General features: G+C 43.2%; 1 protein-coding gene across 1 annotated transcript; it reads left to right on the plus strand.

The window, feature by feature from the left end:
* Positions 1 to 6149: 6149 nt before the first annotated feature.
* Positions 6150 to 8649, plus strand: LOC128713214 (putative lysozyme-like protein). Its single transcript, XM_053808075.1, has 3 exons — positions 6150 to 6154; positions 7739 to 7996; positions 8082 to 8649. Exons 1-3 carry the CDS (start codon positions 6150 to 6152, stop codon positions 8647 to 8649), a joined length of 831 nt encoding a protein of 276 aa, XP_053664050.1.
* Positions 8650 to 27124: the final 18475 nt, after the last annotated feature.

Below are 27124 nucleotides of genomic sequence, written 5' to 3' on the forward strand. Positions count from 1 at the left end.
AAATGTTGTTGTTTATTTACGTTTCTTCATTTATTCATATTTTGAAACAAAATTTGTGATTAAAAATAATTAAGTTATTGAATAAATGAGGAATGATCGCGTTAGAATAATGTAACTTAAAAAAATGTTAAGGGAACTTTTATTATCTTCTTAACCGCTTGAAGCAGTTGATTTTCCCTGTAGAAGAAGCTCCGGTACCGTTTGACGGAAGATAGAAATATGCTAGTTCGTAAGTGAGTACTACAACCCCATTCTACCGGATCGGTTTATTGACACTTATCACGAAATCACGAGCCCCTTTACGTTCCCGTACGCTTAGAAACGGAGCATGTTTCGTCAGCCAAACCACCAACTCATCTAAACATACAAAACATTCATCACACGTAGGGTTGAAAAGCAACAAAGTGAAAAACCGCGTATCGCTTGGAAGGATAAGGCCGGCCCGTTCTAACCCCTCTAGCCACAGTACAATGTTTTATGACCCTTGTGGTACTGCTATCTGCAACAGATAATCGCGTTAGATTTTAACAAAACATTTAAACTGCCTATTAGCCACCGACGAACGGGGTCAAATGGAAAGGATATCGGCGAGAAGTACACACCCTTCCCGAAGGTATCGCACGTGGTAAATGTTGGTGTGGGTTGGCTTTTGTACGTGTTTGATTGAGGGGTTTCGTAGTTTGTGCCATGTACGGCCGTACATTCTCACCTGGTGCTGTACACTTATTTTGATGAGTTCTCACCCACCTTTTATCGCCCTGCCGAGCTGGGTTGAGTGTAAAGTGTTTCGAGCAAGGATCTTTCACCGAAGACAACAAATGAACCTATCAGCAGTACATCAGCTCGGTCCTTTATGCTGTGTAATGTTACGAAACATATCCGACAGAAGAAAAAAAAAAGTTTTATGGATCGAATATACACTTCAAGAATGCCTCTCGCTCCTAGAAGATGATTGCTGTTTGTCCCGGGCAAGCCTCAATTTTCCGCGAAACTGCGACCATAAATTTTCGCCTCACCTCCATCGGTGTTCGGCATCACCTGCTTATTATAGGATCATAAATTGGGTTGCTTTTACGTGATGTGTCCGCTTAGTAGACAACTACTGGCGGGTTATCGTTCGGCTAAAGTACCCTCCATCTTCGTTCTGCTGTCAATAACGCTCGCACAAAGATATCTTTCCCGAACGGAGCAACGTGGTGCGTTACAGTGCGTTCTGGTGACCTTCCATCATTGCCTTTCCACCCTAGAACGTCCCGGAAGCCATGTGACATGCCTGATCGAAGTGATTCATGTCGTGCAGCCACGAGGAACGTCGTATAATCCCGTCCCGAATGTGACCATAATGTGGAGTACGTACGTATGTTGCAGAGAATAATGCTTCACCCGTCACCCTGATTGAGATATGCACTAGGACAACAGGAGTTGGCAGCAGACCGGTGGGTCAAAGCGGCATGCGGGAGAGAAGGGAATAAAAATGACAACAGGCTTTCGGTGTGTCGGGACTTTTGATAAGTGACGCATGAAATTCGTAATTGCTCACTCCTAACGATGGACCCGTTGTGGGCGATGTTATGCGCGAATGCTTCTGAACTGGTGGCCGGAAGCAGAATCTCGCCTGTAGGACTGTGCGCTTAGTTTCTTTCTTTGAGCGAAAGACAAAAAAAGATCGCCCTGATGCTAATAAAGAAAAGTTTCTTGCCTGTGTGACTGTTATGTGTTGTTCCATTGTCGTATGGGTTCCACTGCTGGGCGCTTGGCTGAGCGCATAGATTGATGGATGAAGCAATTAGTCTTGCAAATCTGGCCGGTTAGAGGCAGTAAGACAGCTAGAGGATTGCAGAACACAAAGGATTCGTTCGTGTTATAGCGCAAATATATGTATGTTAGGCAAAACTAAAGATGAGATAATCAGTAGCATTGAAATAACGAACGAACGAAACAGACACTCGAGCCTAAATGTATGCTATACGTATTACAAACCGGTGTGCTTTAATGATTACATGCCTTTTAAAGAGTTTTAAATTTTCTACTTCGTGAAATTACTACAATTTCATATAATTATTAATACTTAAATTTTTATGGCATTTAAAATTTAAATTTAAAAAATTTACACATTGGATGCAATTGTCTGAAAAATCTACAATATACCATAATTGTACTCATAAGAACCTAACGAGTTATTTGCATCGAGTACCAACATTATACTATAAATTGATGCCTTTTACCACTGGTCGGTCTAAAAAGGTTCCGTGTCACATCCCATGTCCATCACTTATACTTTTGCTTCAAATACACTACTAACACTCTTTTTACAACCCACATACATACGGTTACTTGCTCCTCGTGTTCTCCATCGTTATTACTAACTATTATTCCGTGCGTTAAATTGACTGTGGTCACAACGAAATATGCTCCCTTCGGAACGTAAACACATTCGACTGTATTCTAATATATTCCACATGTGTGTTCATTCTCCGTTCAAGAACCAACTGTTTGTGTTCCATTTTTTATACTCATTTTCAAATCCTTCGATTGCATTGATTCCTTCGTTGCACGGAGGGGTAGCGCAACAAAACGAGCACAATAAAGGATGCATGACATTTTAACGACTGGAATAGCAGGACCCATTTTGCGGGACACGAAAATAAAGCCATAACGTTCCGACTCGACTCAACATACCGTGGTGACAAAAACGGACGACCACCACACACACGAGGTAACGATTTTGTGTGTTTTAGTATCGCTGTCACGATACGCCATGGAAGCCGAATGTCGAATGAGTAAAAGTGAAATGATGCCATTTTATTGAGCAAAACACAGGTCGAGAATGGTAGGAAGCGTGAAGATGCGTGCAGAAGGGGTTTTATTTTCCAACGTACTCGCCATAAACGAGCAACCTGTTCATCGCTATCAGGACACCCGTGGCGAGCTGGCCGTAGTCGGGACAAATCAAGGTTTACACAACACCGATTGAGATGGGGGCGCATGGGGGACGGGAAGAAAAATGGCACAATCTTACTCCATGCAACTGGCGCGAAACAAGGATCTGATCTTTTCAGCCAACAGTAGGCCACGCCTCGTTCGCCAGCAAACGTTACCATGCGTTACCGTACGTGCCGAAAAGCGATGGGATATTGTAGTTGCGCGCCTGCTCTGCATCATCTTCCCAAACGGGTTTCCATTTGCCCGGTTGTAAGTATCTTCTTTCATTCGCATCCACTCGTGCCGTACTGCTCCAACACATTGTCTGTGTGTGTGCGCGCGCGAACCGGAGTCGGAAAAACCTTTGTCCGGTCGCCATTACTGGAAAATCCTTTACCAAACCACCCCAAACGAAGCTACGGTGGGAACATAGTATACATGCGGTGCCATCCTGCTTGCTCCACGGTTAGCTTGCATCCGACAGGGATATGCAGAGCGAGACAGTGGCATCGCACCGAGGATGGGGAGATGTTTCGCGTAAAGGAAAACCTCATCGAGTGGATGATCCTTCCTGTGGTCGGCCCACGGTCTCGCAAGCGGATATCCACTTTACAACGCGGGTCCCAAGGTCCCGCGCGAACCAGATCCGGTGGCATCCGACATTGAAGAGTGCACCGTGTGTTCGAGAGGCTGCGTCTTATCCCGCCGGAATATCCGCGCTAGGTTACAGGCACTTCCCGTCGGTATTTGGTTCTAGTGGTGGTCGATGTTTTGGACGGTGCGTTATCTTATTTAGCTTCATAAAGCAAGTTGCTAAATCGAACTTTTTGTCGAGAGCGTGTTTTGGACTAAAAAAACAAAACAGTGAATGGGAAGCGAATGTGTGAACAAGGTGAACATGCAAAGTCCTTTCGCCGTGTGTACGACACCTTGGTGATCTGTTTGTTCTGATAAAATATAGAGTGTACTGTGGTCTGGTTTTGCGCTCCCTTGTGCTTTGGGAAGTCTGCAAGTGAATTCGTGAATAATTTGTCATGCATCGGAAACAGTGCTCGATAGTGGGGAACTGAGCTAGACATCGAAGGCTTGCTGCAGCCGGACATAAGGAATAAAACAGAACAGCAAACCGCCAGAAAAAAGCGATGCAAAACTGAAACAAGCAACTAAGTGAACGGAAGTGCTTTGGTGCATAGACAGCGCGATATCTCCATCGATCGGTTTGTGCCGGAATCTTCCTTGGACGTTCTTTATTAATTGACCAGTTGTTGCATTGCTTGTGCAATTTTTTGTTGCCAATGATCGAAGAACAAATGATAAACCGTTGCAAACCGTAGTCACAACGAGGACAATACCACGGTGAAGTGAGGGTTTGGCCACTATAAACAAGTAATTTGTTTTTCGTACTGTTAAAAACAGAGATTCTTTTGAATGGCAAAGCACATGAAAGGATTTGAGTCGTAAGGGACGGAAATTGTTTTCCGCAGTGTTTGGTTGTGGTATCAAATTGTACTTCATCGGAGTACATCTATTGCGGCTGAATCATCGATTAAGGAAGAAAAGGTTAGTTATACGATTTAAATAATTGATATGAAACTAAAACCTAACAAATTGCATCGACCTTAATTTTGAGTGGCAAATTTACATATCAAATGAATAGGTGATAACAGAAAAATAAATTTTGTGAATGTTTGAGCTATTTAGATTAAGATTAAATATAATTCATGTAAAACACCTGTCTTAACCCTTCAGATATGTTTCATATGAATAAATCGCTACTGTTCCCGGGGGATTGCAGTTTATGGCTTTGAAATATTAATATTTTCCCCATAAATCAAACGTCCCCGTAATTTTAAATCATACATGGTTCAACCGACGGTGGCACTAACCATAGTCATGTTTGCTGTAGAGCTATAGAATAATAGCTAATATTTTATTCATATCGTTTATTATTTTAATGAAGTACCGGTTTATTCTTTTAGAGTCTATAGAGTTTAGAGGCAAACTACTTTAATGTAAACGAAAGATATATTGGATGTAAGTAAGTGTTGCTTGAGCATCTTGAGCATCCTTAGTATAAAGAGTAGAATATAAAAAAACATCACCACAAGTCTAGCATACATTTTCCAATGTAGTGTGAGAGACACTATACTTAGCTGGATTAACTTCCCTGTTAACTGGGTGGACGTTTATTTATGTAAGTAATTACATATTCTACTGTGTTAAGATGAAAATATACGGACTTTAATAACACGAAAAAATGGTGTGGACGTACAATCTATAAGCCATTGTACTTAACAAGAATCACATAAGTTTTGGCTTAGCGATACACCTGAAACTCGTCAAACTTAATCAAAAATTAAATTACATACGATTTCATTCTGTTTATTAGTACACATTATCCATAAAAAAGGAAGTTTGGTTGGGAATTTCAGCTAAGTTCAGTCACAAGCCTCGTCCGTTTGTATATTTTCTAGCGTTTAAAGGTTTCGTACGCTACCCAACAACTCCCTCTCTTTAACGCGATCGTTGCATTGTGCATTTGCATGTATGAGATAAGCCATAGACATATCACACGCACCAGCAAACCCGAACCCGGCGCACCGGCGGCCTGTGGTGTTTGTGTTTGAAAATTCGATTTATGTCCGGTACCGGAAGCACTCAATTGTGCAACAAAACAGCTTGCGCTGCAAATGCCTTCAGACCGCGGCTCAACGCAAACCCACAGCGATGGGTGGTTGTCGACCGTTTGGAGCTGCCCGAGCTGGCCGGGCGTTTTGTTTGTGCACGCGTTTGTGTGGTTGATTGTTGTTATTGTTGTTGTGATTGTGGTTTGCATGTGACAGAGCGCAAACTAAAGTCGTGTGCGCGGGCGTGTTCCCAACGACGCACTTGTTGAGTACGGCAGTATGTTGACATTTATTTCTATGCTGCTGCTACTGCTGGTGTATGTTGCTGGAATTCCGTTCCCGGTACGGCCGGCCATGTGCCATAGGGCAGTTGCTTCGCGATCAGACCGGCAATCGAATGTGTTCTGTTGTGAAAGTACGCCGGTTCGTTTGGGACAGTAGTGAGCAAATATTTTCGTGTGTTCAAGAGGCTTTAGAAACGTACGAAACCGTGACCGATCTTCAGTAGTTAGCAATGTAGCTCTTAGTGTTAACACCCCACACATTGACGGATAAAAAGATCTGTACTAGTATTATAGCAAAAGCTATATATCCATAATCATGAGGTAAATAAAAGCTATTTTATTAAAAGGCAGCAAAATAGACTGTATCCACTCAACTATAAATTATTACTTATTCGAAATAACTATTATCTGTAATGCTATTACCCTGTGTAACTTCAGTCAAAGGTCAGTCAGTGTGACAATTTACTAAAAAGTTTTTGCATATTTTACTGTGCTTGAAAGTAACTTAAGTATATTAAAGAGAAAAAAGATAGAGATAAAATATAAAAAGATAGAGTTCAAAAGATATAAACTTAATGTATTACTGCAATGATCCACATTTTCCGAACCTTTTTCGCTCTGCTCTAGCTTTCAATCGAGCTACAAACGTTGCTGCTCAGTACGGGACATTGTGTAGCGCTAGCTAAATTACCTTTATAGTTAATTAAATTTACCCCATCATTGCTCGCACGGTCCCATTATGACATAACGCAGTTTGATCCTTGATAGTTCCCCAATGACATCCACACTCGAAACCCGTTCCGTACCGTCCCGTGTAAGCTTACCGCATAATTGAAGCGGATTTATCTTACATTACAACGACAACCAACGATTGTAACGCTTGTGAACCGTTCCCTGCCTTTATGGTCCATTCCCACACCCACAGCCTCCGCCTATGGCAGATGACTTCGGTGGACGGTCATTTCTAGCCGGTCGGTTGGGATTTATCTGTCGGTGCTAATCGCCAACCATTCGGCGATTCAAATTTCCAATTCATTTGCTTCATGCCGACGTTAACCCATTGCAGAAAGGCGAGTACCGCCACACACGCGAATGCACGCATATCCTGCACAAAACCGGGCCGACCGAAGTTGGGCGGAAGTCGGTGCATACATTTTCCTTTCATGATCATTAAATGAAACGCCCGTTCAACCGAGTCCCGGAACGTCCGTACATTGGACGCAAAAGGTTCAATGGATCGAGTCCACTTCCTCGGAGGATGTGCTGCTGGATGGCTGAAGGCAAACGAAATGTGCGCGACGAGGAAGACACTCGTTCAATCTCATCCCGGCGCGAACCAACACCGGCACAAAGACACGATGGGAAGGCGAATCGAGTCAAGCGTGGCGTGAGGAGATTTATGCACGTAAATCAAACTTTCCGCTTCCGGTGGTATTTTGAATATTCATGATAGTGACGAGCGCCTCGGAGGACGACCCCTCGGAGGAAGTGGACCCTGGACACGCGCGAAGTTGGCTGGTAGGCACTCGTTGCTCTTGTTACTTGTTGGTAGCTGCTGGTCGTAAAATGGCAGATGGGCATTTATCATCAGAGTTACCGAGGACGAGGCACCGTTAAGTTTATCTACTTGTTTATCTCAATGAGGCATTGTGCAGTACGTGGATCAGGACCGACCCTTCTTACCATCGATTAAAGTGTATGACTCGCACTCACAAGCTTAATTAAAGAGCTGGACAGGATTTCAATGATCCCAAAAACATGTCAGCATCAGCATCATTAAAACATAAGGAGAAAAAAATCCCATCCATTAGTAGATCAATATTCCTACAGGAAACTTTGTCGATATCGATACATTGAATACTTCCGTTACAATGTCCCATTTCTTTCGGTCGTTTATTTTCTCAGGGTCAAGCGAAAGTACGGCAGCAAAATGTACGAAAGCTCCTGCTCATATCAGACGGCGCTGGATCTGAAACGGGGAGCTTCTCCGCTTGTAACACATCAAGTGAAATCGGAAGACTGCCTCGGCTTGACACAGTGCACCGATTGGGGTTCGTACCGGTTCCATCAGTCAACATTCGAACAGCTGAAACAAAGCGTAGAGAAGGCTAAAGCTGCCCTGCAGGACCGGACTTCTTTCCTCGGCAGTTCCAGCGCGTTTAGGTAATGATTCAATTGATCAAATTTATTTCGAAAATAATTAACATTTTTTATAATATTTTTCCTTCTTTAATTTCATTGGATGTAGCGACATCTATTCTTCGCCAAGATTGACGGAATCGCTTGAAAACGTTATTTCTCACACCACCTCAAACAATAACAGCAGCAACAATGGCACGGCTAGCACAAACCCTGTCTCGAATGGTAATGCTAGCGCTGAAAGCAACCCTGCCAATACTAACACTACCAGTAACGCCGGTAACGCTGGCAGCGTACTAAACGTCAGTGGTAGTAACGCTGGTAGTGGCACGGGGAATGGCACTAACACCAGTGCTAGTGCTAGTGGTGGTGGTGGTGGTGGTGGTGGTAGTGGAGGAGGTGGTGGAGCAAGTGGAGCAGGTGGTGGTAGTAGTAGCATCAGCGTTATAAACGCAACCTCACTCGTGTCGCCATCGAATCTGCTGGGTAACGGGCTGGCAAGTCAACGTCACCGAAACGATCTGCTGGGATCCGGCAATCTTAACCTGGTGTCCTCAACCCAGTCGCCCACAACCACCTCGACACCGTCATCAATTCTGTCCCAGAACCTAGAATCTCCGGTGGACGTCAAGTCCCGGCAAGGTAAGTCCGATGCAAGACTAGCTTTGCACTACTGAATGAGACTTCGGCTACTTATCAATGAGTTCAAATCTAAAATAGATTTACACAATTATAACAGGTGACTAGTACGACTACTTTAACCTGCAATACATTCAACATCCAAGGATATTTAAGTAGTATAATTAACTTTGATGAGACTCGTCCTTTTTTTTTTTTTTCGTTAGAACGGCCTGGCCGTATCGACTTATTTTACCACGTAGCCGGAAAGTCAGTCCTTGCTACGGGGGATTGGTCCGGATGGGATTTTGGTCCTGTCCGTTCGTGTGCGCCGCTACCATCATGCCACCGGACCGCCCCATGAGACTCGTCCTTAAATGTAAATTTACGGTTGCTTTTGCCTGAAGTTCCTCATCGAGATTTTGCTCATTCTTCTACCGAGTCACTTGTAAAGCCTGATTCAACACTTTTGTAATGCGCATCGACTCAATGCGCATGTTTCCTGCTAGGTAATTCGACAAATAGCATTAATGGTAGCCATTGTGGAAGGAAAATCTGTAATATTCGCTAATGACTTTAACTCTGTTATGGATAGTGAAAGTGATAGTGAGTGACTTGCGAAATCATCATATTGCTTTATAAGCTAAACAAACATTCCCATCACTGTAGGGTATGCGAACCCAATCAGTAAGTTAAAAAACGATATTTGGTGGTTTCTTTCTATTGACCGTATCAAAAACCGAGCACTAAACGCTTCGTAAACAGTAGATTATGTTCCGTGTCACCGATAATCCTGTGTACTTTGCTTCTCCTGCTCTTCCGCGTACCAGCAGGCTACGAAAACACATGTACCTTCACGCCAATTAAACAATTTGATAGGCTACACCCTATCAATTACCAGCGCAGGACGCAGAATGGTTCGCTTTTCTGCGAAGCAAACAATGCCCCGCTCGTATCACACGTTCCCGTGTGCATACATTCAGGCGTTCCGGCTCGTCCCGTAGCCTCGAAACACACTATCAATAAACACATCTAAACATGACCCTATTAACAATCGGCTTATCGAACAGATACTCCCTACTTTCTTGCTAGATTTTTTCCCTTCCCATCCCTTTGGATTGACACTATTGCAGGAGAACGGGTGGAAAAACTGGGCTGTTTTCTCGCACCCGCCACAATCGTCATCATTCCTCAAGCGAATCGAGAAACCATCCACCCTTACCGTGCGTTTTTGCATCGAACATACCGAAATAAAAAAGGAAGCTTCCCCTACGCATGGACGATTTACTATCCGTACGAGGGATTGGATGTTTCGTCTCCTGATACGCAACAACAACAATAAAAATGTCCCTTCACTCCAGTCCGCTTTTCTTTCCCACCGTAAACGGAAAAGCAGGCAGCACAACTTCCGCCGATGATGGCCTTTTGTCTGGCCCGCGGTCTAGCGCCGGTGTCCTTTTACGCAAAAGGGGAAAAGAGCTACACGAGGCATTTTTATTGTTCCGTTGGTAAAGTTTTTTTTTCTTCTATCTGGAAATTCGGTACAGAGTGCGAAACAAGGCAGCGAACAAAAAATTCTGATCAGCAGTGTTTTTGTTGCGCTTGTACTTTTACTTTCTACTACCATCACTACTACTACTACTACGAGGCTACTATCACCCGTATGGTACTTCGAGCGCACACCTCGCCACAGGAAAATGCTTTTTATAATCCCCAAAACAAAACCGATAAACAAAGACTAGTTCCGATCGATACACATCACGGTTGGTGGATCGGCCTTCATCGATCCCCACTTTCACCCTTGCAAGCGCTTGCTTGAGGATGTGCCCCTTTTTGTGGTGTCCAATATTGTAATCGATCCTAGCCATGCTTCACTCGAACCGAAAGAAATTGGTGGTTCTACCGGGCAAAAAAGCTTATGTCAGCCTCACCCAGGGGTCAGTGATGTGCATTTCCTGGTGAAGTTCGCATCCTTTTTTGTTGGTATCGCTTCTGTTTGGCCACGTGCTCGTCTAAAGAGTTTGATTGTGCCGAAGTTATTCTCGCTGGGTGGTAGCAGTTCGCAATGGCATGCATGGTCGCGTGCAAAGACAGTGTTGGAGATACTGTGAGTTCGCGGGTCACGTGCGTTGCGTTTTGATGCAATTCACCGATAATTTATGATCCGGGTTGAAGTTTTGCAAATGGGCACTCGTTTGAAAGTAACTCATCCGTTGCGGAGGTTTGTGAGTTGGGTATTTTATTTGTGCTACTGTTTCGTAATGGTTCAGTGGGATGTTTTGATCGTATGTGGAAGGACCTTTGTAAACATTAAATATTTGAAGGATGGGTTTGTGACAAAATTTAGCAAGATTGTTTTTTTTCCATTCATTTTTCCAAACATTTGTTTTTGATCTCTACATTGCTTCTTTTAGCATTTTTAGAATATAAAAAAAATGTTAATGAGATTAATGTAGTTTGGGAAAGAATTTATGTCCTTAATACTTCTATCTTTTAACTCGGTGAAATACGCTGAAATGCAGTGTAAGCCTATGTAAGCCTGAAAGTATGCAAGTGTATGCTCAGCGTAAACCTGAAAGTATGCAATCATAATGCTTTTAGTCAATCTGTACGTAAATACGTATACAATAACGAGTAACAATCTTAAAATGGTGTAAATAGAACATATTTGCTGATTTGAAATTCTTTTATTTGGTTTTACTAGAACAACGAGTGGCGAACTTCCTTCATGTTGCTACCACGTTTCATAACAATTGAAGCACATATATTTATCCTTAATGGATTATTTTAGCGAAACAAATTAGCTCTATCAGTGTATTTTCCATCATTTCCCACCCAATTTTCCCACCAGAAGTGGGTGCAACCCACCCGTTCGACAATGCACCGCAAAAGCATCCGTAAATCATAATAATGTGAGCATTACAAATCGATACCACTTCAACCAAACTTGAATAGCCTGGGAGTGGCCAAAGATTTGCAAAACAACAACAATTCCATCCAGTTTCGCATTTATTTCGCGCCACGGTTCACCATTATGTACGCTGCTTAAGGACCCTCGGTGTAATTATGTTCGAACCGAAGCGAAACGGTGTGTGCACTGCATTGTCACCAGTGAGAAACGATCAGGATCGTGTGAAGGACGTGGTGCGTACCGGTGCGTCACTAATTGCGAAGCGTGCAGCATAAAGATTTCCGTCCACTTGCGTTGGGAGTGTGGAAATAATATGATCATCCTTTCATTAAGCAAACCTGAGCAACAGTCCTTAATAAAGGAAACCAGGCATTCTTTACAAGGTTGTGTCGTCCATCGAGAAACAACTCTGAAGGATATTGAAATTTGCATTAGAAAAGGCACCAGAGCAGACACATTTCCTTTTGGTTACAAATAAAAAAAATAAAAACGATTGATGGTGGAAAATAAAAATAGAAAAATTTCACGTACAAAAGAAAAAGAACATCTCAAGGAAGCTCCAATTTACAACTGAGCCCCAGCGTGTACCGGCTCGACACAGAACAAATGACAAGAAGCAACAAAAAAGAGCGAAATATCGGATGTTGGTAATGAATTTTTATGTCTTCTTCTGTTTTCGACCCGTGCCTGTCCGATTGGAGCCCCTGTTAGGGTTCTGTTCGCTAATAAAAACTAAACCTATAAAGGAGGAAATTATTCAAATGAACGGCATTGCCAAAACGGGAACGAACGAACCCATGCACCCGTACCATGAAGGGAAATGATAATAATAGCAGTTAAAAGAAAATTCATTACACGATCCCCAAAACTACCTGCCACGAGGAGGGCTGGAGGAGAGAAGAACATTGGGCGACTGGTGGGCGTGGGAGGAGGGCGGTGGGGAACATAAGAAAAACGAACCAAATTTACATCCGACATTTTGGCAAAATTTGTGCAAAAGCACAATTCGGTGGGTGAAGAATAATACGGGCAACATTTGTGGTACCGCGGGAATACCTATTTTTTGGTACGGGGTAGTTTTCACACAGGTCTATTCCACCGGTTGACATCAGTGCAAACGAGAGCAAGCAGTTCTCATTACTCGCGCAACGCTCGTAATTTGAATAAAAATTTCCATTTCCATGTTTCAAACATTCCGTTGTAGAATGCACAGTTTTGGTTCATTTATATTCCCTTCAATTTGTTATTTTTTCTTGACCAGACTATAGAAGCGCTCCGTTATATGCATAAGGATTTACAACATTTCTTAGCATGCCGGACTTTTGCATTCATTCATATCCGTCGATTTGAAGCTGGTAAGCGAATTTCGGTGCTGTTATTCATATTTAATGGGAGTCCTTTTCCATGGAAAATTGCTTACATGAAGCATTCAGGAGTATTTTAACGTAAAACACGGCCTAATGCGAGGTCCTACTGGTGAGCACTACGTACTCACCTCTTTAAAGCGATCACTATGATCGTTTTAGTAGTGAACAGAGTACTATTTATTTGTTATGACTACAAGTTACATAATCATTTCGTTTTCATTCATGCACGAGCCAAATTGATGGCATCTCGAGGAAAAAAGTTAAGAGAGTATCATTTATCTTCATTCGTCAACAGAAAAACAAACATTCTTCAAGAAATGTTTTATTTCTTTTGGTACCACTCAATGCGATTTCAAATGAAGCAAAGTAACCCTGCTTGCTCAACCACTAAGTAGTCAAGTCATCTTCTCCGTAATCATACCGCCTTCATACGCGTATTGACAACGACCACACGTAACTACGCAAGCGTGTATCATAGCATCGGATGACAAATGGGCGCGTAAACATTTTGACAGCTCTTTTTCGGTGGATAAAAGAAGCACCACGTTTTTGATTTGCTAATGGTCACACGCTCTAGCGCACCCGAAATGACTCAGGTCGGATCATTTATCACGCTACTAATCACTCGTTTGAAAAGATCGGTTTAATCATCAATCGTTTGGAAAAATCCGTCCCTTGGATTGGTGGAATCAAAGTTTTCCTTAGCTTTTAATGCGAAAATAGGTAGCATATACTGCCTGAACAGCCAACTAGCGTTTGAAAGATATTCTGCAGCCCGAAAACGATAAGTGTGGTTGAAAAACGGGAGTACCCACCAGTAGCCTGAAAGTCATTTTTCATCCCATTCAAGACGGCACACTGATTGAGAAGGATGAATAGGTTTACTAAGATGGTTGAACGTGGAGTAAACCGACCTTGTTTCGCGGCCATTTTGTCCCATCCCGTTCTGCGCGTTCGCTTTCCCTTCTTTATCGCAGCACCGATTGAAATTTACTACCATTTGCGTTTTGCACGCCAATAATAATCAACATCACCGTCGGAGCGCCGGAAACGGAGCCCGAACGACGGTATTTCGTAGATCTTTGATAGAGCGATTCTCGTCGTGTGCCCTTTTTACCAATTCCTTCGTACCGTTTGGCATTGGTTGTGGGAGGAAATTGTGTAGCACAGTTTCAAGGGACGCATAAGTTAGATAAGCTGGCAACATGGGTGTGCTGAGGCGAAAAAAAGGATAACGAGAAAGAAACATCGATTCGGATGCGCTTAGCTGTATCGCTGCGTCCTCATGGCCGTATCATGGTTGTCCAATCGCGGGACCATTAGATTGCAGCTTCGAAGATACGTTCTAAGGAAGGGAAAAGGAATCCTTTCGCTTCTCTGCTGCGTTTTGGATTATGATAAGCATTTATTTTAACCCTTAAATAGAAAATGGAGGAGAATACCGCAAAAGGACTGTTTATACAAACTCGCTTCTACATGTAATACATAGCTCGAAGAGTTTTCGTCGCTCGCTATATCTCGCTAAAAGTAGTAAAAAGGACGTTTTTCTTCCAATTTTACTACCTCGATTTTCGATTTTCCTCACACTAAAATCGCACACCCCGAACGTCCCTTCCTCCCCCTTTTCAGTCACCCTTCCATTTAAGCTCCCAAGCTGATCCATTATTGCCCGGGACCGCCATAAATCATCTTTTACTAACAATGATAAATGGATCGGCGCTCGGTTGTTTGGCTCCGCTTTCTTTCCCGGCTGACGGTTGATTTGACTATCCGCTTTTTCTTTTTTGGCCGATTTGGAGGGCAAATTTCTTCGGCACGGTTCGGAACAATTGCGCGTGGAGTTTGTTACGGGGTGGCACCGATCCAACACTTTCAACAGTGACCCAGCGTAATCTTCATCCTTTGTAGACGGAGGAAAAAGGGCGAGTTGTGTGTTATCAGTGAAGCTTGGAAGTCATGGATAGAGCATTCACTATTCGCTTACTGTGGGCTTCTGGTTGGTGGAATATATTTCGTTATTTTATTCTATTTATCGAACCGAGGCGATGAGGCATTTGGATTTGCTGGTTCATGCTGGGGTATTCATTGGGTATTGTAATGGAGTTTCATATTACAAAGCGCGAAAAGGCATAATCAACCAAGCGATTAACGGATCAATCGATGCTAATGGGTTTCATGCTTAATGCTAATGGTGCCAACAAGGATTCTTTATTTATTTTGGAGTTTTTTTTTACGTAAAAGACAATAAAGTTTAGTACCGTATTTACAATTTTTAAGAACATATTCCATTATACCTTGTTCAGCGTTTTCAATGTAAACATGTAAGAGTTTGTTAATAAATAGATGAAAGCTATAAATTAACCAGCAAAGCGGCATTATTTCAAACACTCACACTCCTCTACGATTGGCAAAATGTCCTCACGCATAAAAAAATACAAATAATTGCCCTCGCTGGACTCTCCTACGGCCGGTGAATAATTAGTGACGCTAAAACGCTTCTGACATAATAATATTTACGATTTTCTGCGAAGAAGTGTTAACATAAATATTAATAAAAACGCTTTCGCAAACAGCACGACGATACGGCTGAGACCTCGTTTGTAGTTTCCTTTTTGTCAACCTTTCATACCCAACACGAGACATGCTGGCGGTTCTGGAAATGTCCTTACAGCTAGTACAGGTGTTCGCTACACCCTCGTACAGGGGCAGCTTGAGGGAGTGGTGGTAAGGAGGGGGAGTCACGCGGTCAAGCTCGGCAAGCGTGAAATGAGCGGAAAAAATAAACCCACATCGTGAAATGTTGTTGGAGTCTTTTCGGACATTGGGGAAAAAATGTTCGCGAGTGAAGGGAATAAAACTGCGGTCCCTATAAAAGCCTGGACTCTTCGGTGCAACTACCACTTCCCACTGGTGGGTAAAAAGGTTTTGGCGAGTTTGTACAACATTCCCGACTGTTTCTTCACCCTTCAAGGAACGGGTGGTCTATTACTGGACTGAATTAATTAGTCCACCCGATGGCGTCGCCTAACAAACGATCTTGATGTAACATCGGCACGACATCCGTCTGTTGTTGTTCTACTGCTCCTGCACGGCGCGCGTTTATTCGCGATTTCCCACCATCGGGATTAAATCACCGCTGAAAATGGTTAACCATCCGAACGGTTCGGGCCATCCTGGGGAAAGAAACGACGACACCGGTCATAATTTCATCGCCCGACCCTACGAAAGGGTTAGATTTTTCAATTAAATACAAAACTGCACTACCGGTGCCTGATGAACGCTCGGACCAGGTCCGATGACTTTCATGTGTCGATCATAAATCACACACACTCGGTAACACCCAATGTAGAGTAGGCCTTTTTTTTTGTTTCAGTTAATTTTCACGTTGGCTCGTGTGAACGGGTTACGCCTCGACACGCGAAGGTATTTAAAATTCATAGCTATTAAATATAATTCAATTTTTATCTATCGTTCAACCCATTCGGTGCTTATAATTTCCATCTAGGGCGTTCATCGTTGCAGCATGATACCATCTCGGGAAAACTGGGTAGAACCAAACCTTTTTTAAATCCCTCTTTGCGATGTTTGATTAATGTTTGTTGTTCTAATAGGTAAGATCGTAAAACAAAGCAATGGTTTATGCGATTAGATAGCAATGTATAAATAATTGTTACTTTTAAGTTTAGTTGGATTTCGGTTAATTCGTGCGTTAGGGATGACTAATGAATGATAGATTGCTCTTTTGCAAATTAGAAATATTTTCTTGAAATAAACGTAAGATTACTTTTATTTTTTCTAGAACTTATCTTAAAAGTATCAGTTTGTCAATTAAACTATTGGTAATTAAATCCTTTTTATTATAAATGGCAACTAAAACTGGCCGTTAAATAATCCTTTCATCTTTCGCCGTGAAATATTTCAATATCGTATTTGTTTTCCCTATTGCTCAGTAGATGGCAGCACTTTAAATCACGCGCTGGTTAAATATGAAGAAAAAATCGAAAATGTTTGCTTTGTGTGAATTTCTACCTGTATTTCATTTCAAACATGTCAATAAACCCAACAATTTACTGCATAATTCACGTATAATGAATTAATAACATTTATTTGATTATTCATTTATCATCAGTATTCTAAAGAAGCGAATAAAAGACCCGTAAACATAAATGCAATAAGCAACATGAGGAATATTTTGAAAAGGAAAAATTAAAAAATTTCAAATAATTGCCTGTGATAAAAAATACAGATACAATGATTTGATTGAACCAGAAGTAAAACGAAACACTTCTCGAATTAAAACTGCTTGTGTTAAGCATGACACTTGATCCACAATCTTGGTCTAATTAGTATAATGGTGGAAACAAGTAGGGAAACATCAAACTTTTTATTTAATATGTGATTGCTGAAGAATAAAAAATATCAAAATGGTTATTCTCAAAACCTAGCGGAATATGACTCACATTCGAACAAATAAATGTCACACTCACACGAAATATAGCTTTGTAACGTTAACCAAAACACTGATTAAATGTATCCTTAAGTCATTCTTCGCTTCGGTGCGAAAAACCTTTTAAGCTCGGCCCGGAAGCGGAAGGTCGTTACTTTCCCACAAAACTTCCTACATCGCACTGTTTGCCGAAATGGCCTCAGGACGCTCAATAAATCTCGCCCTCGTTGTCAGCTTGGTAGAGTAGAATTTCACTGAGACCCCAAATACGCACAGACCAATAATCGAACATCTTCGTACCTTTTGCATGTCGTCACGGCCAAACGATTGTTTCCCGTTTTGCAAAACCCCTCCCGAACTGGTAAACAATAATTAAAAGTCAATTGTTCGTATCCGAATGAAACATTAGATTGGAAGGAAAAAATGCTGGACTTCCACAGTCAGGCCACATACGCTTCACTTCATCGTCGCCCTTCATGTTCATTTGCACCGACTGTAATCACTGACAATCGATTCGTCGAGGGGTTGATCGTTCGGTGTCTCGTGTGTGGCATAATACCTTTGTGCCTTCTAAATTACTGGCACACTTCTACGGGGTAGGTCTTGACGATCCGTGCGCTTCCGCTCTCCCTTTTCTATCACGCCGTATCGTGGATAGTTGGTGGTTCCCACGCCAAAATAACGCAACACTTCAGATCACAATCGCGTCGACAGTGCATTATCTGTTTCGGTAGTCTTTGTTGGTGTTGCACCCCTGCCGAAGAGAATTATTGCTCAATGTTTTATTTGCGTAACAGTGAGTGACACATTTTTGCTTCTTCAACATAGCTGATATGAGGCAAAGGACTTCCAGATATTTTATTGTTCAGTTCATAAAGAATGTCTTGACGCCATTTTGGTTCTTTTTATTCAGCTTCATAGAAGAAGAATCTGTTTGTATTGCGAATTTGTAAAAATCCACCCCGCAAAAGGTGTTACAAAAATTAAGAACCTACTGTTCATCCCGCAAAGGTGCATTTTCCTGCTGAACTTGGTGTGACGAAATAAAAAAAAAACTGTTCTGTAGGGAGAAAAGAATCCCTCCGACATTTATTGTCTTGTTCTCTTTCCCATGGTACTGTGCGTGAAGGGTTTTGCACGGAACACAACATAATCGGTACGCGATACAATTCCCTATCTAGCGTGCGTTAGCATTTACTTACCAGAAGTTACTCGCTAATCGATCGGATGAGGCCGAAACAATATTCCCCGCCTGTTTCTACGGCGCCCTTTACCCGCACATCCCGCACTCAATTGTTCGGGGCGATTGTTAGCAGACAATTGCATTATGTTACTGTGTTCCCAAATTTATACCCCCGCTACTGTTGAACTATTATCTTTAGCGTTACCCTGTACAGACCACCAGTCGAGGGTTAGAAAGGGGTTACAATTTCTTATTCCAAACCGGTCGGGAAGCTGTTGTTTATTTTTTAAATCTGAAAATTGTGCTTACTGTAAACATGATTACTGTACCAAGCAACAATCAAAGCAAACACGACTACCGTGACTACCGCACACTGAAGCCTGCCAGGGGTGTCAAAACGATCCGTCTGATGTACTAAAATGATAAACATACTTAGATTTTTACGCAATGCCGCGATTTATTGAACATTGTGAAGGCTGTTTACGCTTTCTGGTGTTAATGTTTGTTTGTCATGGCGTAACGACCGAAATCAGTACGCTTCATTTGACGACGTATGAATATTTATCACACTTGTGCAACATCAAAACCGTCATGGAAATGGATCACGTTTTTCTTCCCCGAAACCAAACAACGTATCGTAGGGTACTCAGTTTTACGATTTTCCCAAGGTAGTATAGCATAAAATCTATCACAGGTCCGTACGGTCGAGGATAACGCGTTTGAAGGCGGAGAAAGAAAACTCCTATCGGTGGTGCCAGACACATCCGTTGTACCGTGAAGCAAAAAAGGTAAAGAAAATATGTTACACACTGATTCCCCACACGTTCTGCTCCTTCGCAGTGGTGGAGAAACATAAAACGGACTGACAAAGATGACGCTTTAAAATTGTCACCCATGCCCCGAACTGCCGATCCGATGCTCTCATGCAGTAGCATGTGATAAATATTTATACATTTGTTATAAGCCCGGTTTGGACCGTTACGGGGTGACCGAACCAACCACCGGAACCGTACGCACCTCCCTGCGTGAGTGTCACGCATGGACGAAGAAAGCGGAAAAGCACGCTCGTGTGAAAAGTAACAAAAAAACAACAACACATATAAAAAGTTATTGTTTACTTTGAAGATGTACTGGTTGGAAGGAGTTTGAATGAAGCTCGTAAGGACTCGATTTAGATATGTGTGTGAGAGTGTTTTTTTTTTGTTTGCTATTCAGCTATCCAAGCGCCCTAATAATCATCATCCATCTCCACTGGCACGAGTCATTTTACGATGATTCGGCAACCTTCTGATAATTTATCTTTTTTTCATTCTTCTTGCTCCGTTACTGGTACATCCTTCTCTAGTGCATGCCCTTTCCAGTGGTCCCTTTTTTTCGAACATCAACACCGTAAGTGGTGATGTGGAAAATATGTTACTTAATATTTATGATCGCCACCCGTCCCAGTTGCACCGGATTGGGTGGGAGAGCACTGTGCACACGTACACCCATTGCTGGGAGGAAAATCGATCTGGCTTATTTCAGTGTGTAGGTATAAGGACACACTCACACAAACACACACATACACCGTGGGATTATTATCTCTTCAACCTTCAACTGGGATGACTTTGGGCAAAAGTCACTTAACGCGTACGAGATTCTTATGAATTATTGTTGCACCACCATTGCACACTGTTGGGTTATTGACGTCTCCAGGGGGAAAAAGACATTTATCCTATCTGTCCGCTCTGCTCACCAGGTCCGAATGGTCGGAGTCCGCACATCCGCAGTCCGCAGTCCACCACTGTTACCTTATATCCATCTCCGCCCTTTTAAGTGTGAGAAATATTATTTTTTTTCCGCTGAGGTCCTGCTGGGATTCGCATTTGGCTGAATTTATTAGTGGTATTTTTGGAGTATGTTTGTGTTGGGAATGAAATTTGATAGCCTCAGTAAAAAAAAAAACAGATTGTCGCGGGATTGAAACACCTTTCGGAAAGCTTCATTTAACTGCAGTTTATGTTAAATTACTTAAAAGCAAGTTTCACTAAAATAAATAACCATTTTTTTTTTTTTTTCGTTAGAACGGCCTGGCCGTATCGACTTATTTTACCACGTAGCCGGATAGTCAGTCCTTGCTACGGGGGATTGGCCTGGATGGGATTTTGGTCCGGTCCGTTCGTGTGAAAACCGGCGCCGCTACCATCATGCCACCGGGCCGCCCCATAAAATAAATAATAATAATATAATAATAAATAAAATTAAAAAAAAAAATAAAAAAAAAATAAATAAATAACCATTGTATATCGAATACTTTCACATATTATTTTGTTTAATCTAAATGTTTTTTTTTTCTGTAAAAATCAGTTTATCCTGAAGATGAATCTTTTTTATCTCATTAATTTATCACATCAACGAAAACAACAGACAAGCTTTCATCTTCTTGACTGGACGATGTAATTTCCTTCAATTTCTTTAATTAAAAAACTTCAATCATCGTCCTTCTGTTGTCCACAACGATTCAATTATGAATCCTCGTTAGTGGCGGTGAAACGAGGTTTCCGTACGAAAAGCTTATCCATTTTCCTTAAAACATTCGCCTACATTCGCGAAAGTATTAAAAGCAAGCAGCTCCGTCATTATCGTCTCCGTAAAAGTCCGCCGAATTATGATTGGATTAGGACGAAATTATGACATACTTTTGATGGTTTTTCACCGGATCGTTTCCGACCTTTGGGTTCACGGGGTACCGGCGCTGACTTCATCTTAATCGTCCTCGACACGCTGACTTACGCACTTTGTTTCGACCATTTGCAGCCAATAAACAATTCCCAGGGTATCCCAGGGACTGTATCACACACCCATCTCCGGCTGTGTACGGTTCAAGCCCACTTCAGACCAAACGCAAACACCAACACCAGCCAGCCAGGGATGATTAATACACACTAGGCTAAACTTTCAAGTGTCATACAGATAATGCACTTCGCGCCACTCGACCGCACCACACCAGCCGGGTGGCGGTCCTCCGGCTCATACCAATTCTCACCAGCAGGGCATTCCATTATTTTCGCATTATCACTTCGGGCTCATCGGGCTCATCTCATCCCCTGTTTTCATCCCTCACCAGCAACCCCTACGACAAAACAGACGACAAATCTTCGCTGATTCTCCCTTCTCGCCAACACGATGGTTACAGCCGTCGGTGACGAAATGCGCTGGCCGGTGGCAGGCCGAAACGGTGACATAATCTTGGTAATGATTTAATTAAAAAATCTCTTCATGGCGAGCGCACAACCAGGGCAGGGTACGGTGGATACGGTGGTCGTGTTGTTTTCGCTCTCGCAAACCTCCCAACATTCAAAGGAAGGAATATTACTAAAAAAGAGAAACAGCAAAGGGAAGAAACATCCGTGCCGGTAGCATATTTTCCATGTTGCATTAGCCGTGCGGTAATAAATTCTAGGGGCCAATAATCAACTACCATAATTTCGCACGTGGCTCACGATGACGTATGAATGACGCAACACACGCCAACCGGCACGTGTTCCCGGCCGCCCACGGATTGTGCATTTCGTTTTCGGTCCGTGTTTCTCGCGATCCGCACAGAGCACCATAGTGTAGTGCAAAGTACATGGTACAACTTTGACAATTTCGGTATCGAAGTGTGTTCGAGCGCGGCTTACTAGTCGAGTGGAACTTGATTACAGTTTGGGAAAATAGAAGGTTTTGTTTTCGTGCTGTTACGATGTTTATCTCAAGAACCGTAACCGTCCCTAAACGGGCACCATCATATGCCACCGGGACGGCCAGTCAGTTTGTTGGAGAAGCGTGCAAAATGGCTAAAGTGCTGCTTTACAGTTGTGATTTAAATCGTTTAGGTACTGATAAATACCGATTTGTTCGAGTGAGTTAATAACAATAACTTGTACGTGCTGCTATACATGGAAATAATTCGTTATTCGATAAGTGATTAAAATTACGAATTGTTTTTGAAATAAATTAACACGATTGCATTTGTATTTTTATTTTGCACGATTGTAAACTGGACGCATAACTTTCCGGCACGTCCGATTTGAGCCAAAATCTCAGAATTGATTATAAAAATAAATTCATCAGCAATAAGAAAAGCTAGTTTGAGACACGAATAACCGTTGCCTTCTATTATATTATATATTTCTATGATACTTCAATTACCATTCTCAGTTCTCATATTACGCTATAACACCATCCCTAAGCCAGCTGATAGTTTTTTTTTATATAATAATGACTATTACCAACTCAACTTACGAAACCCAAAGTTTCTAAATAAAACAGAATTTAGATTTTACTGAAATGCTGTATATTTCTATCAAATGTAGCATTAAATTTACTTTGACTTCAATTAGTGTTTTTAGTACAAGGCCTGCTTTTATTCTGTATCCAAACTTATCCTGTATCCAAATAAAGCGCCAACACATAAAACATTATAAAAGGCTGGATTTCAATGCACTTATACAAAGTGTTTACTAATAAAGTCCTTTGCTTCATGTGGAATTTTAATTAGTGTTTTAAGTACAAGTCTCTTTACTAAAAGCAAGTAAGCTCTCGTAAGAATTCGGAGAAAGATGATAGGTTTGTAATATTAACTTTTTGTAGAGCACATTAATATTAATACAAGTTATTGGAAAAACACATTTCCCTACCTTCAACCCGACGCGCATATATTCCGTATTACATTCTCCAATTATCGGGTTATCATTATTAACAAGTTTCCTATAGAATTAGAAAATAATATTCACGTCAAAACATTCTACTTCACCAAGCATTGTACGGCTCCAAATTCCCGTCGGTACACACGCACAAAAAAGGCAACCAAAAACCACCGACGGAAAGGATCTATCAAGTCACGGAAAACCACGTTTTCCGCCGGAATGTTGTCGGAATAGCCCCGGACGCAAAACTATGCTTTGAGCGGGGAAGAACGATTTTCCACTCGGACCTTCCAGTTTTGTAGCGATCCGTGTACGGAATGAACGATCCTTTTTTTTTTGCCCACTACACCTATTGACCACCCATTCTCCATTTTCCTCCTCGCGTAAAGCTGAACCATACCAACAAGATACCGGCCAGTTTTACTGGCAATCGATTCCGGAAAGGATTGCAAAAGAATATTTTTTCTTAAATTAGTTGCGATTGCCTCCCGTACGCGACGAGTTCTTGTTTTCCCCCGCGACGGATCAACTTGTAACAGGTTGCTGTGTAAAAGTTCCGGTATCGGCCCACGGGAGTTGAACGGGGTTTTTATTTTATTCGCTTAAGCACACCGGGACGGGTCGCCAGGTCGGACCACACGCCCCGCAAGCGCACCGCGATCGGAAGGAACAGGAAACAGGAGGTCATTCCAGTGCTTACCGGAACCGAAACCGGAACGTCCTGTGCTGGTTGCAAGTGGCAGCACGGCCTCGACGGTGCCCGTGCCCGCCAAACAAAAACGGGGCGGCCCAGACCAGAAGCATATCCTGCTGCCGGTTGTTATCTGTCTCCGGTCTTGCGGAGCGAGCGAGCATTCGCACACGGAGTTCGGAGTTTGAAATCGAAAACCTCCGAAAAGGATATTACGTACGTCCGACAGCGCTTACGCGCTCGGTCGGCACTCGGCACAGTGGGTGAAATGAGGGGGACAAAAAGAAGGGACGAAAAATGGCTTATAAAAACACAAAGTTAGCACTTGTCAGGGTAAAGGGAGGGAGGGCATGTGTGGGGCGAGCGAGGTGTAAGGGTTAACCGGGATACATAAAGGAAGGTAGCAATCATTTCATTCATTCATCCATCCATCGTGCCGAAAGGATGTGTGCAGTTTCGGTTTCGGTAAAACCTGACACGTCTCCGCTGACACTGACTGTTGCGCATTTCGTCGGGCCGGTGCTAGTTTTTCGGGAAAAGTGAAATTCGTCCGCCCCGCTCAGCACGAAACGAGCTCGCGTTCGAATGAAACGGTTAGCAGTCCTGCCATCCTGCTCCAGCTTCACCGCACACTTGATTTGAAGGCAACAAAGCAACCAAAAACCGAACGTAGTGTGTAATGACAAATATCCTTGATATACTCCACCACCCACGGGAGCCGCCACTCATGAGAGCAGGAAGGAAAAAGGAAGTGGTTCCAGGATCCGTCTCTTTTCCGCACAATTCATCAACACAACTCTCCGGTACGTCCGTTCCGGACACGGCTTTTGCCATTACCCATTGCTCCCACGACCCCAAACCCGGGGCCAGTTTTCCACCCTATTTTCCCACCCCCATCCCATTGGAAAGCGCTACCCGACGCGGTGGGCTGTGATTGGTGGTTGCTAGGGAAAATTTATAGCTCCGCCTCCGGGTGAAAGGACCACGGTGTCCTTTTCGCTCGGTCGCTCTATGCGTTGGATCGTGTGTGTGTGTGCCGTTTACAAGGGTGGATTATCCACTCGAACTCGGTGCTTTGAGCGCATTCGATTGAAAACTAGAACTAGCCTGCGGAAAGCGTGAAAAACGAAAATATCCTGCACGCGCGGAACCGGTGGTAGGAACCAAGACGTAAAGTTAAATAGGAAATGGATGACGTTTGGGGGGTGGGTTTCGAATGTGCGAGGCAAAGCGGGAAGGTATCGATGTTATTCCTGCACACGTGTATGTGTGTGAGTGCGTGAGAGAAAACAGTGTTGCCATTTCGTTCCCACACCCATCCACCTTCATGGCCTGCGTGTGTTTGTGCCTGTCGATGGTTCCAGACCCGGTGGTGGTGATGGAAAAGCGCATCGAAAGGGAAAACCACCCTCCGGGTGCATGCAATACATCGACAACGTCCGCGCACTGTTTTCCCGTACAAACAGCCAACCAGCGATCGAGCCCGGCACTGGAGCATCCTTCCCATCCGAACAGGGAAGAAATCGGAGCACTTCCGAAAGCGGCCCTTGTCACGAACAAAACCGGAGGGATTATACGGACCGGGTACGGTACCGAAGGGTGGCCGAAGGGAGAGAGAGAAGGAGAGTGAGAGAGTGAGAGAAAAAAAAAGCGGAACCGGAATACGGGAGGCGCAACGGATAAGGATTTTTGTTTTATCGTCTCGCCCACGGTTTTATCCTGTCCGCGGCTGTTGCCTGCACGGTTGACGAACGGTTCACTGCTGCCAGCGGCAGGAAAACGCACTTAGTTGTCACCACGCGCTACGACCATACGCAAGTTCTCTTGTTGGTCACCGCCTGGACGTTACCGTTGTTTTCCGTGGGTACGTCACCTTTATCCTGCTGTACGTGGCAAATTTACGAAGGCTGTCTGATGGTATTGGGTGCGTTTTTGTGGTGTTTTGTGATTGTGTTTTCGTTGTTGTTGTTGCATGTGTGAATTTACAAGGAAAATGAGAGCTTAGACCACACGAAAGACCCACAAGTATTGATGTGAGATATAGCAACATCCGTTACGGGAGCCAACTGTCACTGGTTTTTGGTTTATCAGTGAACTGAATTGCGTGCTGAGGACAAAAGTTGTAGATGACATAAGTGCTTCGAGGGATCTAAATAATTAAAAGACGAACCCATTACCAACATAATCTTAAGACTTTGTGAATGATTTGCCTTTTACTGGTGCTGTTAAAGTGTTTATTGAATTCGTTGGTGAACTTTAAAGATGTTATCAAAACTATGGACATTTTTTCATTGGCCAAAGCTCTCTACAATCGTTCTCTAAAAAGTTCAATCGTTCCAAAATTGACCTTCTAAGCTCTGGCATGGTATCTCCCCGTGGACTCTTGTTAGCTGCACTGAGGGCCCTCTTCCAAACCATTTGTTCAACTGGTTTTATGCAAATTTTCCCGCCCTCACTCGCGCTTTGCCCACCAGCCCCCAACCCCACCCACCCACACACACGTACACACCTTCGTGTTGCATGTGCGGTGTACAGAAATATATTTCCCAACTCTTTTCCAACACATTTGTTCGCCGTTTTTTGTTTTTTGCTACGTGTGTTATCATATCACACCCACTATCGTTACGGCCGTCCGGACCGGATCTTGGCCGGATTTTCATCCGGATGCGACGGACAAGTACAAGTATCCCGTGAGTCCAAATAAAAAGGAGCTCGGTGGCAACTACAATAGCTACAACGCCAACAACAAAAAAAGGACGGAAGTGTTGCCCGATATCGTGGGTCTCTCTTTTTCACCCCCAATGGCAAATGGATGGTGTGCGAATTGGGCACATTGGTATATGTGCGCACTTGGCGGTACAAATAAAAGCTCTGGGAAAGCCTGCGCAAAAGGGACGCTTTTTTCTCGCCCAGGGCTTTCTCCCGCCGTGCGAGATCCCTTCTTCTGGGAGCATTTCGGCTAGCTGGTGGTCTAGGAATTACTAGGACCGGTTCGTGTTTTTTTGCTATTTTCATCACTGATATGTGGGGTAAAACCCAACGGGCCCATCGACGGATGGACCAGCCTGGTGGACCAGGAAATGGAAGGTGTCCGGTAACGGTAACCGGCCAGTTCCGTTACGCTTTTCCTGTTCCACTCCATAGACAGACAGCGAACGCTGGAACCGGTGGGGAGTTCTAGTCACCGGGTGCAGGACCTCTGGCATTCACGACTAGCGATCGTTCGTGGGTAATAGAATAGTAGCGATTTTATTGTTTTATCCTG

Source organism: Anopheles marshallii, chromosome 3 (assembly GCF_943734725.1).
Source record: "Anopheles marshallii chromosome 3, idAnoMarsDA_429_01, whole genome shotgun sequence".
Taxonomy (NCBI): domain Eukaryota; kingdom Metazoa; phylum Arthropoda; class Insecta; order Diptera; family Culicidae; genus Anopheles; species Anopheles marshallii.

Coding starts and splice junctions, on each gene's coding strand:
- LOC128713214 (XM_053808075.1), top strand. Junction 7,997..8,081: donor GGCAGTTCCAGCGCGTTTAG/GTAATGATTCAA, acceptor CATTGGATGTAG/CGACATCTATTCTTCGCCAA.